The sequence below is a fragment of the Myotis davidii genome, unplaced genomic scaffold, assembly GCF_000327345.1.
Source record: "Myotis davidii unplaced genomic scaffold, ASM32734v1 scaffold725, whole genome shotgun sequence".
NCBI classification, from domain to species: domain Eukaryota; kingdom Metazoa; phylum Chordata; class Mammalia; order Chiroptera; family Vespertilionidae; genus Myotis; species Myotis davidii.
The window spans coordinates 846,353-860,440 of NW_006296500.1; the positions used below are offsets into that span (position 1 = coordinate 846,353).

General features: G+C 55.1%; 1 protein-coding gene across 1 annotated transcript in view; it reads left to right on the forward strand.

Annotated features, from left to right (window-relative positions):
- The first annotated feature begins 3,798 nt into the window (after nucleotides 1-3,798).
- DNAH1 (dynein, axonemal, heavy chain 1) overlaps nucleotides 3,799-14,088 on the forward strand; it is a 67,928-nt gene continuing 57,638 nt past the window's right edge. Inside the window, 7 exon segments of the mRNA XM_015569177.1 lie at nucleotides 3,799-4,157; nucleotides 5,112-5,184; nucleotides 7,308-7,482; nucleotides 7,896-8,052; nucleotides 8,970-9,102; nucleotides 11,917-12,078; nucleotides 12,634-12,886. Of these exon segments, the coding sequence (XP_015424663.1) occupies nucleotides 3,825-4,157; nucleotides 5,112-5,184; nucleotides 7,308-7,482; nucleotides 7,896-8,052; nucleotides 8,970-9,102; nucleotides 11,917-12,078; nucleotides 12,634-12,886 (1,286 nt within the window). The 5' untranslated portion in view covers nucleotides 3,799-3,824.

Genomic DNA, 14,088 nt, shown 5'->3' on the forward strand with positions numbered 1-14,088 from the left:
TAAGTCCAGTGTTTACCAGAGCGGTTTGAGGGACTCTGCCCCTCGACCCCCCTCCTGTGGAAGCCCCAAGAAGAGAAGGGGCCGAGATTCTGGCCCGCACCAGCCACTCAGTCGCCCTCCTGATTGTACCACATCATCTCCTCTGTCCTTGGCGTCCCCATCTAGAAATTGGCCCAGAACTGAGGCACCTATCTCACAAGTTGTTACAAAAATCAACAGCCTCCATTTCCTTCCTTCCTTCCTTCCTTCCTTCATAGGCACCTATCCTGTGTGTGCAAAGCCTGTGTCAGTCCCCTGCTAGGTACCAAGGTTCTAAAGATCAACGTTACTAGAAAATTCCTGCGCTTGCAGCCCTCATGCTCGGCAGGCCAGTGAGTCAGGTGTTTACATATAATAAGGGAGATGTTCACTGGTGGGAGGAGCCTCATACAGGTGGGAACACAGAGGGGGTCACACCAGGTAAGTGCTCTAAAAAGGAGAGAACCCCAGCCTGAGGGGGTTACTAGCACCCACAGTATTGTTTGCCAGGTAGCTTGACAAGGACAGAGACTTCCCAAAACCCTTAAGCCACAGATCCATTGGTCAAATGAGATCTTACACGGAACTCTAGTAAGTGAAACATGAAGTTACAGGGTCCTTGTAGAATCAGGGTGGGTGTCTTAGAAGCCCTCCTGCTTAGGCTCACCTCTCCACAGGTTCTCACTTAGCAAAACCTCGGGGTTCCTTGGAACACAGTTTGAGAGCCACTGTGATGGTCCTAGGGACATGGACGTTTGGGTCAGCCAGAGGTTAAGATCTCAGTTTCCGTTCTGGTTCTGCCAAGTCTTGGCTGTGTGTCCTTTGCAAGTTTCTAGACTTCTCTAGACCGTAGGTTCCTTGTTTGTGGATTGGTGATAAAAATAGTTCCTGTTGTGAAGATCAAATGCACTTTTCATCCGTGTCCATTCAGCCCAGTACCTGTCAGGTTGTTGGGTCACATGGGGTTGAATGCCTGTGAATCTAACCTGAAACTCCCTCCAGCTCAAGCCAAGAGAGCTCCCAGGTGATCTGACTGGGGAGAAAGAATAAATTGGGTTCAAATTCTAACTATGCTTCTTGCTGGCTGTGTGACCTTGCATAGGTCACTTAACCTCTCTGATCCTTGTTTTTTCCACCTCTGAGAAATGAAGATAGTCTCAGGTCCCACCTCAGAGGTTTAAAGAGATGACACATGAACTACATTTAGACCCCTTAAGAGCATTCATCATCCCAACACTGGCATCTTACTGGCCAGTTCCCTCGCACAAATGAGAGTGCCCAGCAGAGGTCTTGCTGGGAACCGTGTCCTCTCCCTCTTGCCAGCCACGCTCATTCCCATGCAGCAGCTGCCATCACCCAGGGGCTGTGACAGAAGAGAGAGGTCTGTCTGTCTGTCACAGGCCCTGTGCACTCTGGCAATGTACAAGTGCCCAGAGCTGGGGTGGTTGGGACTGGAAGGGAGCTATTGATCCTTGTTAAGGGTTGACAGAGAGGAAACGGGACTCCGAGTTTGCAGCTCACTCTTCCATCTTCCTTATTGGGACATGCCTGGTTGCGTGCTCCCACCGTCAACCTGTTCAGCGAGAAATGGCTCACGGAGGCAGCAAACCCCCCAATCACAGACTCCGTCTGCCCTCAGCAACACTGGTTTCCTGGGCACTTCTGCATCTCTCTCCATCAGTCCTTGTAATATAGCAGTGAAGCAGCCGAACATATTGTAGCCTATTTGGGAGCTGGTGAAGCCAGGGAATGGAATGCTTTCTGGTGGAACTGGGACCTTGGCCTCTCCAAGATCTGCTCTATGTGTCGATCTGTTCGAGGATGAGACAGCCATCTGTAGGTTTGCAGCTGTGATGGGGCTGATCTCCAGTGGGACCTCTGTCCTTCGGATGCTCTAGGACAGTGACGGCAAACCTTTTGAGCTCGGTGTGCCAGCATTTTGAAAAACCCTAACTTGCTGAAACTGGTTTGGCTCAGTGGATAGAGCGTCGGCCTGCGGACTGAAAGGTCCCAGGTGAGTTCGCATGTCACCTCTGACACGCGTGTCATGGGTTCGCCATCACTGCTCTAGGAAGAGCACTCTGGTGACTGTTAGGCAGGTGGACCAGACTTACATTGTTCTCAGCACCTGCTCTGGGAGGCAGCTGGCCCCCAGGAGGGGGTTCAGGGAGCAGAGCTCTGGTAACTCCTGGCTTAACTGGGTAGAAGCTGGTCAGCCTTGGGGCTGAGTCTGGGACTTCCTGCCAGAGCTCCATCTGCCCTTCGCAGCCCCTCAAGTTGTCTTGCCCGCTCACCATCCCCTTCTTAGAACGGACTCAGCAAGTGCGGGCTGCTTCAGCATGGCTGGGGAGCTTGCAACAGATGCCCCCGACTGCCTACCTGCCTTTCAGGTCAGTCCAGGCAAGATTCCCCTGCATGATCCAACAGGAGGCCTGCATGAGCCAGTCCCAACAGTGGCTAAAATAGAGATGACGGAGCATAGAACGCCTAGCCAAAAGCATGGCCTGTATTGCAAATTCCCAGCTGCCTCCTCCCAACACTCATAGGGTGGGAAATGGAATGGGGGAGGGGGAGAGGGTGTTACTTGGGCCAGGCCCTTATGTCCTTTTGTTAAGATGTTCCACTTTTTTAAAAAATATATTTTATTGATTTTTTACAGAGAGGAAGGGAGAGAGATAGAGAGTTAGAAACATCGATGAGAGAGAAACATCGATTAGCTGCCTCCTGCACATCTCCCACTGGGGATGTGCCCGCAACCCAGGTACATGCTCTTGACCGGAATCGAACCCGGGACCCTTCAGTCCGCAGGCCGACGCTCTATCCACTGAGCCAAACTGGTTTTGGCAGATGTTCCACTTTTTTAATTGACATTTTTGCGATCATTGTAAACTCATTCATTTTAATTTTTGCATGGGTATTAGATGGAAACCTCTTCTCTCCCATACCTTTGTCCAGTTTCTTATAATGCTCCCCTGACCAAGGAGTTCACTCTGTGGTGCATTTCGATGTGGTCAAGGGCTTGCTCACCCAACAATGAAAATTCTGCTCACCCTTGACCTTAGGTTGGTGGTTGATCGTGCAACCCAGTGACACATCTGCTGCTCCCTTTGGGGAGCTTGGGTGTGTGTGTGTGTGTATGTTTCCTAAACTGGCTGACCCTGAGCAAAGTTTCTGGCAGTGGGATCTGTGGACGGTGGAGAATCGTGTCCCTCTGTGGAGGCCACTTTGTCTTCTGGATCCTGGGGTACGGTTGGGAGGGCAGGCATGGGTGGGGGAGGCAGGACATGGCCCCGTTCCCACGCAGGGAGAGGCAGGGCATCCAGCAGGGCTGGACTGAGGGCACCAGGGCTGCCGGTGGGTGAGTCATTTTAGGGAAAACCAAACAGGGCCCTTCTTTGAGTGAGTGAGCTCTGGGCCGCCCTCTGTCTCCTCTTGTGAGAAGCCAGGCCTAGCTCTCTGACACGGGGAAGAGGGGTGAGTAGGAGGGTGCATCAGAGTGGGGGCATTTGCAGAGCTTCCCAGACTCTCTTCCCTGACTCTGGGGGCTCATTTCTCACAGGCAGCATGCAGGAAGGCCCTGTCTCCTGATGGGACCCTCCCTGCTCTGGGTGCCTGTCCAGACTAGGCAGACCTCTCGCCCTCCTCTGTGCTCCCTCTTCTGTTATCCATGACTGGAAGGCTGGGACTGTGTTGGGTGGCCAACAAGGCATCCTGATTGATGGTGTCCTGGGGACTGAGCAGAGGCTGGCAAGTGATCCCAGTGTCTTCTCCTAGGAGCTCTGGCTGGGACGTTGCCCCGAGAAAGCATGGAACGGGATAAGAGAGAAAGCTTATGCCCAGGAACTCGCTCTCAGAAATGCAAAAGAACTGCGGAGCCCCCAAAGTACTGTGTGATGAAGACTCCTGCCAACCTAGGGCATAAACTGAGAAAGACTGCTGTGGAACCAGATTCTGGGTTGGAGGAGCCTCCAAGCTCTGAGCCCCCAGGCTCACCCTGGCCTGTAGTCCCACCCACACTCCCCGATTTGGAGCAGCTCCAGAAATTGCCCCTGACAAGCACTGATAAGCAGTACCCACTGATGAAGCAGCGTGGATTCTACTCTGACATCCTCAGCCCTGGATCCTTGGATAAACTTGGGGTGAGTGTGGCCGCCATCTCCTACCAAGTCTGAGCCCTCCTTGTGGGTTCCATTTTTCTGCCCATCCTTCTTTCCTTCCTTCCATCCACCCATCCACCCACCCATCAGTTCATTTGTTCACTTAGCCATCCACCTATCTACCCATCCATCTATTAATTTGTCTATTCATCCACCCACCCACTCATCCACCCTTCCTTCCGTCCTCCTGGCTATCCATCTGTCCATCTATTTGTCCACTCATCCAAGAATTCATCACTGAGTACCTGCTGTGTGACAGGTCCTGGACTGAGCCCTGGATACAGTGCAGATGAGAGATAATGTCTCTATTGTCATGGGGCAATGGCTTTGGTTTGGGAGGGGTCCTTGGAGGAAGTTGCATACTGCTGAGATCTAAGAGGTAAGATGGTGTCTGTGGGGGGAGGGCCAGTTCCCAGGCAGAAGGCACAGAAAGTACAAAGGCTTGGGGTCCCTGACAGAGCTCATGGCCCGTGTGGAGGAAAGTACACTGTGAGAGAAGAGATAGAGGCTTGGGGCAGGGAGAGGACAGAGCGGGGGTTCACTGAGCCCTTTAGGCACCAGACAGTGTTAGGAAGGTTTTAAGCAGGGGAGGGGCTAAGAGAGATAGGACAAGGACCCGCTGATACCCACTCTGCCTGGAGATGGGAGGTCCACACAGAGACCCCTGCTGGCCTTGCAGCACCTCTGCCTTGCGGCTCAGTTCCAGGACCTACACCTGGAGTGCTCTCAGAGGGAGGAGTGCCACACCGGAAGGGGTAGGGCCCACTGCAGCCGCGAATGGGGAATTGTACAAACTCTCTGGTTCTGCCCGCCCCCCAGGCCCTTGTGGTGCTCCCCAGTGGACTCCAGGAAGACACCTGGCCTTGGGGTCCCTCCCAGGTCCTACCTGTCCCTGGGATGTTTATGCCCCCTTGGGGTTCTGCGGTTTGCTTCTAGGATGTATGCTGTGGCCCTCCCATGAACCAGAACCTCTTACGGCAGGCCGACCTTGACAAGTTCACCCCAAAAGGTCAGTGCCCTGGAGGGCTGGGTGGGACTCTAGCCTCAGGGAGACCCTGGCTGAAGGTCTCAATTTCCTCTAATGTAAAATGGGGATAACAAGGGATGAGGTGCTTGGCAAGGGCCCTGCTCGCTGACCTGAGTTCTGAGTGAGCCACAGCTGCTTTCTCACTCTCTCAGAGCTGTGACAAGGGTACCGCGTGGAGGGCGTGGGGTGCTGAGGGCCAGGGCTCCTGTTCCCTCCTCCCAGCTGAGGGTGGTAGGGCATTTACATGTGCCTTGTCTGCCTCCCCCGGGCCGGGGCTCGGAGAAGGCCAGGACTGTGTCTGTGCTGTTCCCCGCTGGAGCCTCAGCACCTCGAACAGAGCCTGGCACGGGATGGTGCGCAGGGGCTGTTTGCTGAAAGAGGACATGAGGACTCTGTCCTGTGTCCGTGATGAGTCTTGTTAGGACCCGGACAGGTCTGTAGGAAGTGGGGCAGTCCCAGTGCTGGAGGGAAGAATAAGGTGGTCCAGGAGAGGCAGCGAGCAGGGTAGGGTCCCAAGTGGCGGTGAGGAGCTAGGTGGGGCCCTCCCACTTGCTGGCAGACAGGACACCCCATCAATGAGGCACAGATGTCCCATGGTCCTAGCTGTCTGCCCTGCTCTCCAAGCCCAGCAGAGGCCTGGCTCTTTGTTGGCACTAACCAGATTAATCCTGCCAGGGCCCACGGGTCTCATGGCGCCTATGAACCCCCCAGAGTGGCAGAGGAAACATCCCATGAATGTGCATTCTGTGATCTGAGGATCCAGCCTGTTGTGTTCAACAGTCTCACAAGTATATGTGGCCCAGAAAGTGGTTACAAACCACAGACTAAGAGCTGTGAGGGTGCTGGGATGGTGCTGTCACCATCCAAGGTGGGTAGGGTGAGGTGGTCAGCAGCTCTGCTGAAATGCCACCGGGTGGTGGCAGTCAGTGTTCTGGGCAGCCAGCAGCAGACGTCCACTCTGCTGTCAGCAGGCTCGCCGAGGCAGCAGGGGCCAGAGGCCAGGCTTTGCTTCCTCCCCTGGCTCTGTCTGGGCCCTGAGACTCAGGGCAGGCCCAGGAGCCCATGTTCTGGGAGTGGGGTGGTGTCATGGACCCACAGGCTCAAGAGCAGGTGACCAGGGGTCTGAAAACTGCCTTCTTGGCCAGACCTTGTGCTGTGAGGTTCCCCTGAGCAGGTGGCAGCTCTGGTGAAAGAATAGGCTTCACCTGAGCCTCTGGAGGCTTCTGTGAGGCCCCAGAGAGAGGGTGAGGCTCAAGGAGGGGTCAGAGGGCCCCCAGGAGATGGAGGGGGACCATCACTGAGCTGTCCTGAGCCCCTCCAGTCCCCGGGGAAGGTGGCTCCTCTCCTGAAGCACCTTCCCACGCCTCATTTCCCAGCTCCATGGTCTGGGTTTTCCTGGAACTTCCCACTTAACAGCCCAAACCCTGAGCAACACCTCAGCCCCAGGCAAGCTGGAATGGTCACCCTACCGATGGGTCTCTGTTCACCATCCCCCCCCACCCCCCTCACACCTGGCACAAACGCCTCTGTCTGGCCTGGTGTCTAAGGAGAGGTGTCCATGGTATGACTTGAAGGTCCTCAGGCACAGGTGATGGTGCCTCTGCTCTATGGCCACCAGGTTGCCCTGAGTTTAAAATGGTCCCAGGGAGTGGATGGATTTCAGACTGATATCCTTTGGGAGAGCGGGGGCAGCTCTAGGGTAGGAATAGCAGGAACCCATCCCAAATGTGCAGGGAGCTACTACTTTGCCTCCTATCTGGTGGTCGTCCTCACCGGAGGTTTGGTTCAGCATCTGGCTTGAGCCACTGCCACTGGTGCTGGGGTCGTGGGCGGCGTGGGGGGAAAGATGGAGCATGCCGGCTCTGGGCCAGGAGAGCGGGACCAAGCAGGCCTTCAGGAGGCTTCGTCCCTCAGGCTTGCACTCCCTTGGGTGCCTGGCACCACATCTGGCTCCTCCCACCACTGCCCGGCCAGAGGCTAACATGCACACCACGTCCCAAAGTGTGTGTGTGCCTCATGCCTGCCTCGTGCTTTGTCTTAGGGGGGCGGGCGTGGTTTGAGCCCCAGCCTGAGTCTCTGCAGCTCCTGCCCCTCCTCACCTGCAGTCAGAACCTTTGAGTTTCCTGACGACTTCGAGGAGCGCCTGAAGGAGGAGCGCATCGGCGCCACCACCCAGTTGCTCACCCAGGCCGACTTCCCGCTGCAGGCCTATGAGCCCAAGGTGCAGGTGCCCTTCCTGGTGCTGCCAGGCCAGTGCCCCCGCAAGATTGAGATCGAGAGGTATGGCTGGTGGGCTGTGGGAGGGCCTGTCCCCACAACTTGGGGTGGGGGACAGCGGGCAATTCAGTGACCCTTCCCGCAGAGGTCACTAAAATGAGTCTGGGTGCAAGTTTTCGCATCAAAGCCTCTAGGCCTTTGGTCTTTTAATAGGAACAAAGTGTTTTCCTTGCTGTGGAATCAGGGAGGGTGATGTTTGGGTGAATGTGGTAGAACTGCAGGCAGGACAGAAAGGCAGTTGGAGCCCAGTACACCAGCTCCAGACCTTACACTGCTTCCTGATGAGTCTCATAGGGGCAAAGGGCCCTAAAGAGTCCCTGGGCCACATCTCTGCCACCTCGATACTGTGGGCTTTTGCGGACACCCATTTTGTTCACACAAGCCATCATGAGATTTCCCTTGTCTTCTTCTGCCAGGCGGAAGCGACTGTACCTGAGCCTGGACATTGCGCAATTGCTGGCTGATGAGGGCATCGACTCCAACAAGCTCATGCCCAGGCACCCAGACCCCTACCACCCCCAGACTATCGAGCAGGGCAATGACCCGCTCTTCACCATTTATCTCCCGCTGAAGGTGAGCCCAACTTCCACGGAGGGCTGGTGGTCAGGGGGTTGGGGTGCAGGACCTCAGTTGAGGGGTCAAACCAGAAAGGGGACCGACCCCATGGCAATCGCAAGTTCTCATCAAACAGGGCGACTGCATCATTGGAGTCCCCTAAGGGTCTCAAGCATCCCAGGCTGGGACAGAGGGGGCCCGAGGACTCATGGGGTTCTGATTCTCCACTTCTTCCCTGGGAGCCTAGGCAGCATCTAGGCCTGCTCCTGCCCCCGCCCCTCCCCCCCGGGCACCAAGAAGCAGCCCAGCTGGACTGTGGAATATGTACAGGTCTTCCTCACACTTTCTAGGCTCACTGAGATGGGGAGATGGAGTGGAGGAGGGCGTCATTGCAGCCCGTTTGGGGTACTGATGGGGAAACTGAGTCCAGGGAGGAGAAAGAGGGAAGGTAACCTGCTCTGGCTTTCACCTGCCTCCCCATTCTTCCTCTCCGTGGCCCTGAGTCTCTCAGGGGGAGGCAGAGCTGAATCCAGTTGCACATGGCCCTGCTAAGGTGGCCTCCCGTCAACCCTGACTCTCCATCATTCCCAAGTCTGGATGGGGTGCTCAGGAAAATCAAGGGCCACCTCTTGCCTCGGACCTGAGCTAGATGACCCTGGGCAGTAGGAAGAAGAGCCCCTATCCCCCTGTGAGTCCCCAAGTACCCCTCTGCCTGAACCTCAGGATGGTTTGGCTTGACAAGGATCCAGGGTTCCATAGAAACAGAACTCATGGGCCCCTGTGAACAGCAGAGGAGGTGCTCAGCTCTCTGGTCCCCAATCTGCAGCACCTACATCTGGAGGAGCCTACGTAGGTACCCCATCCTCTGCCTGCCCAGCCTCTCTGGCCCCCGTGAGTTGAGCTGCCTTCTCCTGACATCTGCTGCTTTCTTCCAGGTGTTCGACAATGAGGAGTTTGACTGCCGGACTCCCAGCGAATGGATCAACATGGGCTTGGAGCCAGGGACTCAGGTCAGGAGACCAGTCCCAGGAAAAGCCCTCCTGCCCACCGATGACGTCCTGGGGCATGGTGAGCAGGGCCAGCCTGGGAGGGGGCAGGATCCTGAATTGTACCCTCCTGTCCCAGAAGTAGCCCTGCTATGGGTCCCTGGGCTGCCCTGGGGCCTGGCAGCCTTAGGAGGTGAGGCCCCCCCCCTTTTAAGACCTCCCAGCCAGCATACAGGCCAAGGGGATGGCTACACAAAGGCCAGAAATGCAGGGACCAGGGATGACATCAGTGGGAGGGCTGGGGAAGGCACTGCTGGATGGTGTCTAGAGTTAAAAACAAAACAACTTTGACTTATAGGTAATAAAAAGTATGCATGTCCGTTAGAGATGTTCAAATGTGAATAGGGGCACAGTGTGAACCCTTTCATCCCACCACCCAGAACTCACCATTGCTCCAGCTCAGATTGTGGCCTCCCAGCCTTCACCTCCACATGGACAATACACACACTGCCACACACACTCACACGCTTGCAAACCCTCAGAGACACGATCACACACGTTCACAAGCATGCTATCCCACGCACCATTCCACTCACAAACATGCAGTCACACTCATGCACATTTTTACCAAACTCTCTCTCTCTCTCACACACACACACACACACACACACACACACACTCCTACCGTTACCCGCTTGCAACCACTATCGCACCCCCCCACACACCCATACTGATGCCCAGGTTTGCTCGGCCTTGTCTGTGTTGGCACGTCCTTTGGAGCTGGGTCTGCCCTGGGGGCCGGGAGGCTCTCTTGTCGGCTGCTGTTGGGAACAGTGCCAGGGTGAGCTTCCTCGGCCACCACCCCGGCCTGTGTGGCTGGCTCTGTGCAGGCATCCCAGGAAGCTCTGGGCCATGTGGTTGGAGTTTGGAGGTGGCCATGCGCCTGGGCGAGGCTGAGGGTCACTCCGCTTCCTGCCAGTGGGTGGACCCGCCACCACGGAGCAAGGAGGGGGCCAGGTTGCAGGTAGGAGTGCAAGAGCCGTGTTGGTTTTCAGGCTGCTCAGTGTCCAGGGGGCCCTCAGTGAGTGTTGAGCATGCTGTTAACTTTATGTCTCAATTGAAAATCAGATTAATGCTGGAATCAATTTCTCTGAACTAGACAAGAAGCCTAGAATGTTCCCTTTATTTTTTACTTAATTACAAAAATAATTTAACTCAGTTGTTCCCAGACCACCAATTCCTGGTGATAAAACCAGAAGGTTTGGGGCTGCATTAACCTTAAATGCACCAAGTAGCAGCCTCCCGGAGTGGCTCTGCTCCTGCCGCCGGGGGCCCTGGCCATGAACAGGAGGAGGGCTGGCAGGGGGCATCTCTGCCAGAGCACTCGTTTTCGGTGGGGGCTGCTCGTGATGTCTATTCCCCTGAGTTGAGCCAAGACAAAGTCAGCATTTTCAAAAAGGAAGCTGACCAAGAAGGGAAGAGAAAACAAAACTAGGCCAAAGCCGGGCTGGTGTGGCCCAGTGGTTGATCGTTGCCCTGTGAATCAGGAGATCCCCAGTGTGATTCCTGGACGGGGCACACGCCAGGGTTTCTGGCTCAATCCCCAAGGGTGTACAGGAGGCAGCCAATCAGTATTTCTTCCTCATCGATGTTTCTATCTCTCTCCTCCTCTCTCTCTAAATAAAAACATATTGAAAAAACACACAAACAGAACCAGAGCTGGTGAGATATTCCACAGCAACCTCCTGTACTCATCTATCCAGCATCAACCCTCAGGCAGTGTTTCCTGGGAATTCCAGCCCTTCCTTCTTCAGTCTGCTCTGTATTGCCCACATTTGTTTTAAGCCACAATGCATTGAGGCCTTCTCTGCCTGGCACCATGCCATGTTTGTCTTAACTTCTATGAAAGGTTATTGAGCACCTGCTATACGTACCAGATTCCATTCTAGGTATAGGGATGCAGTTGTAATCCAGGTGGGACTGTCACTCCTGCCCTTGGGGCGCGGATGCTAGTGTAAGGAGGCTGACCAGCACCGGGAGGCTGCTGCACTGTATGATCTAAACTCCCCGAGAGCGCCTGGGGCAACGGTGCTATTTTAGGCAGCGAGGCTTCTCCCAGGGAGAAACCACTTGAGCAGGGAACAAACCAGCAATAAGGTAACTGGAGTGAAGACTGCTGGCAGAGGGCACAGCCCAATGCAAAGGCAGGAGCAAGCTTCAAAGTCTCAGGAATAGGCAGACATCCAAGAGAGAAAGGTGTGGGGTGCAGTGGCAGGAGGGGAGCTGGAGAAGCAGGCTTTCCGCCTGGGGAGTGGAGGGAGGCTCATCCAGACCCTATAGGCCCCGAGGCCCCCCCCACCCCCCTCAGGACATCACTGGGCAGCAGCCTTCTACTCTGCCTTAGGTTATCCTGATATGAGGGGCTCGGGCTCAGCTGCCACTGGAAGCCTATGGGGAGGGTGCAGGTCACTTGCCCTTCCGCTAAGCTTATGGGAAGGGCATAAGCTACCCTGGACTTGGTCTGTTTGAAGGGGGCTAGCTCAGACATGATGACCTTTACAACCAGATCCTCAATAGGTCTGCTGCTTGGGGCTTTCCTGCTTCCTCTCCCGGTCCTGCTAGCCCATCTCTCTCTCCCTGCCCCTTTGGGGACATGCTGAGCACAAGGCTGAGAGGCCTGCTCCATCTGGCTCTTCAGCTGCCTGGGGTTCTACAGAGTCCCGCTCAGCTGGGAGGAAGCAAGGCCCCCGCTCTGCTGGGGCCAGAGGGGGTTTTCCTGGTGGGAGTGAGGCCAGACAGTGACCTCTGAGACCCGTTCCCACCCCCTACTGCTCACACTCAGAGGCCTCTGCTCACCCCGTGCAGGGAACACTGGTGGGTTCCTATCCTATTTCAGAGGACCCCAAAAGTCGGGAACTGAAGTATGTATGGTGCAGTGTTGGTGTCCTGGACTACGACAAGGAGAAGAAGCTGTACCTGGTGCACAAGACAGATGAGAATGGCTTGGTGCGAGATGAGATGGGGCAGCCCATCCTGAACGGAGGGGTCACTGCTAAAGGTACAAGCTTCCTGACCCTGATCCAGGCGGACCCCCAGCTCAGGTTGGGCCTGGCCCGTGACTGAAACCAGCCCCCACCTAGGGCACAGCCAGCCAGCTCAGGTTGGAGTTCTCCCTTGCTCTGTTTGTCCTGTGGCTGTCCGTCCCTGACCAGTGAGATCAGGGGGCCCATCACTCAGAGACCCCAGGAAGGGCAAATGGCCATTATTTGATATGTGCCACCTTCCGCATGGTGCTGAGAAGGAGCCCGAGGCCCTCAATTGGTGATGTCTGCCCTGGTGTGGCATCAAGGAATGGCCACGTAAACAGCCACCCCTGTATAGTTCCCTGCTGGTGCAAAGCTCTTTACAGTTTGCAAAGCACTTTCACATCCATCCCAGACAAGCTGAGAGGTGGGCAGGGCAGGGAGTGCCATCAGACCCATTTCACAGATGTGATGGGGTCAGAAAAGGGAACCACCTGCTGGGGGCTACCATGCAGCAGCCGCGGAGCCAGGCTGCCACCTGGTGCCCAGCCCAGACATCCGACAGTATTCTCTCTCCCCGCCGGCCTCAGGAAGGCCACCCCTCATGAACTGCCAATACTGGGTGCCACGGATCCAGCTTCTCTTCTGTGCTGAGGACCCACGCGTGTTTACGCAGCGTGTGGTCCAGGCCAACGCCCTACGCAAGAACACGGAGGCGCTGCTGCTGTACAACCTCTATGTGGACTGCATGCCCGCCGAGGGCCAGCAGCTCCTCAACGAGCAGAGCATGAGCAAGATCAAGCAGTGGGCCATGAGCACGCCCCGGATGCGCAAAGGGCCCACGTGAGTCCCTGCCAGACCTTTCCCCAAGCCCAAACATGGCCACCTCCGGGAAGCCCTCCTGTGGGACCTAGTGCTGCCCAGGGGTAGTGCCTCTCCATTTTTACCTATTTAAGGCTACCTCGCCCACTGCACTATGGACTTCTTTATATATATAAACTTTTTAAAATATTGATTTCATAGAGGAAGGGAGAGAGAGATAGAAACATCACTGACGAGAGAGAATCATTGATTGGCTGCTGTCTGCATGCTCCCTCCTAGGGATTGAGCCCGCAACCTGGGCATGTGCCCTTGATGAGAATCAAACCCGGGATCCTTTGGTCCACAAACCAACACTCTATCCAGTGAGCCAAACTGGCTAGGGCACTATGGACTTCTTGGGCCCAAATAATTTCTTGTTCATTTCCAGATCTCTTATTATCGATACTAGGGGCCCAGTGCACAAATTCGTGCACAGGTGGGGTCCAGCTGACCAGCACCCATCAGAGCCGATAGGGCTAGACGGGTCAGGGGGAGGGGCCCTGGGCAGTTGGTGGGCTGGCCCCACCCCCTGGTTGAACTCTGGTAGAACTCCCAGTCGAGGGGACAATTTACATATTACCCTTTTATTATATAGGATGGACTCAGGTTCCTATTTTATTCAAAGGGTTATAATCTATTACTACCATTTTTTTTATTTTGATGCTTAAATTGTCCCAGATTTGGCCAGTGGGAGCCTCCTCCAGGTGATTCCAGTGTCCTTCTGATATGTTCCTATTGTTTGTTAGCATGTTTTTACTTTCTGGCACAGCAAGAAGTTCTGGACTCACCTTGTACTTTCCCAGACCTAGCCCCGAAATCAGCTATTTCTCCAAGGAGCCCTGGTTCCTTTTAGTGGGCAATGGTATTTAAAAGCCAAGAACTGGGCATTAGATGTGCTCATTGGTGCTGGGAAATCATTTCTTTTTATTTTTTATTTCTTTTTATTGATTTCAGAGAAGAGGGAGAAGGAGAGAGAGATAGAAACATCAATGATGAGAGAGAATCATTGATCAGCTGCCTCCTGCATGCCCCCCACTGGGGATCAAGCCCATAACCCAGGTACGTGCTCTTGACCAGAATTGAACCTCAGGACCCTTCAGTCCGCAGGCCAGTGCTCTATCCACTGAGCCAAATCAGCTAGGGTTACAATATTTCTATTGTATAAACTTGCTGATGTTTTCTTT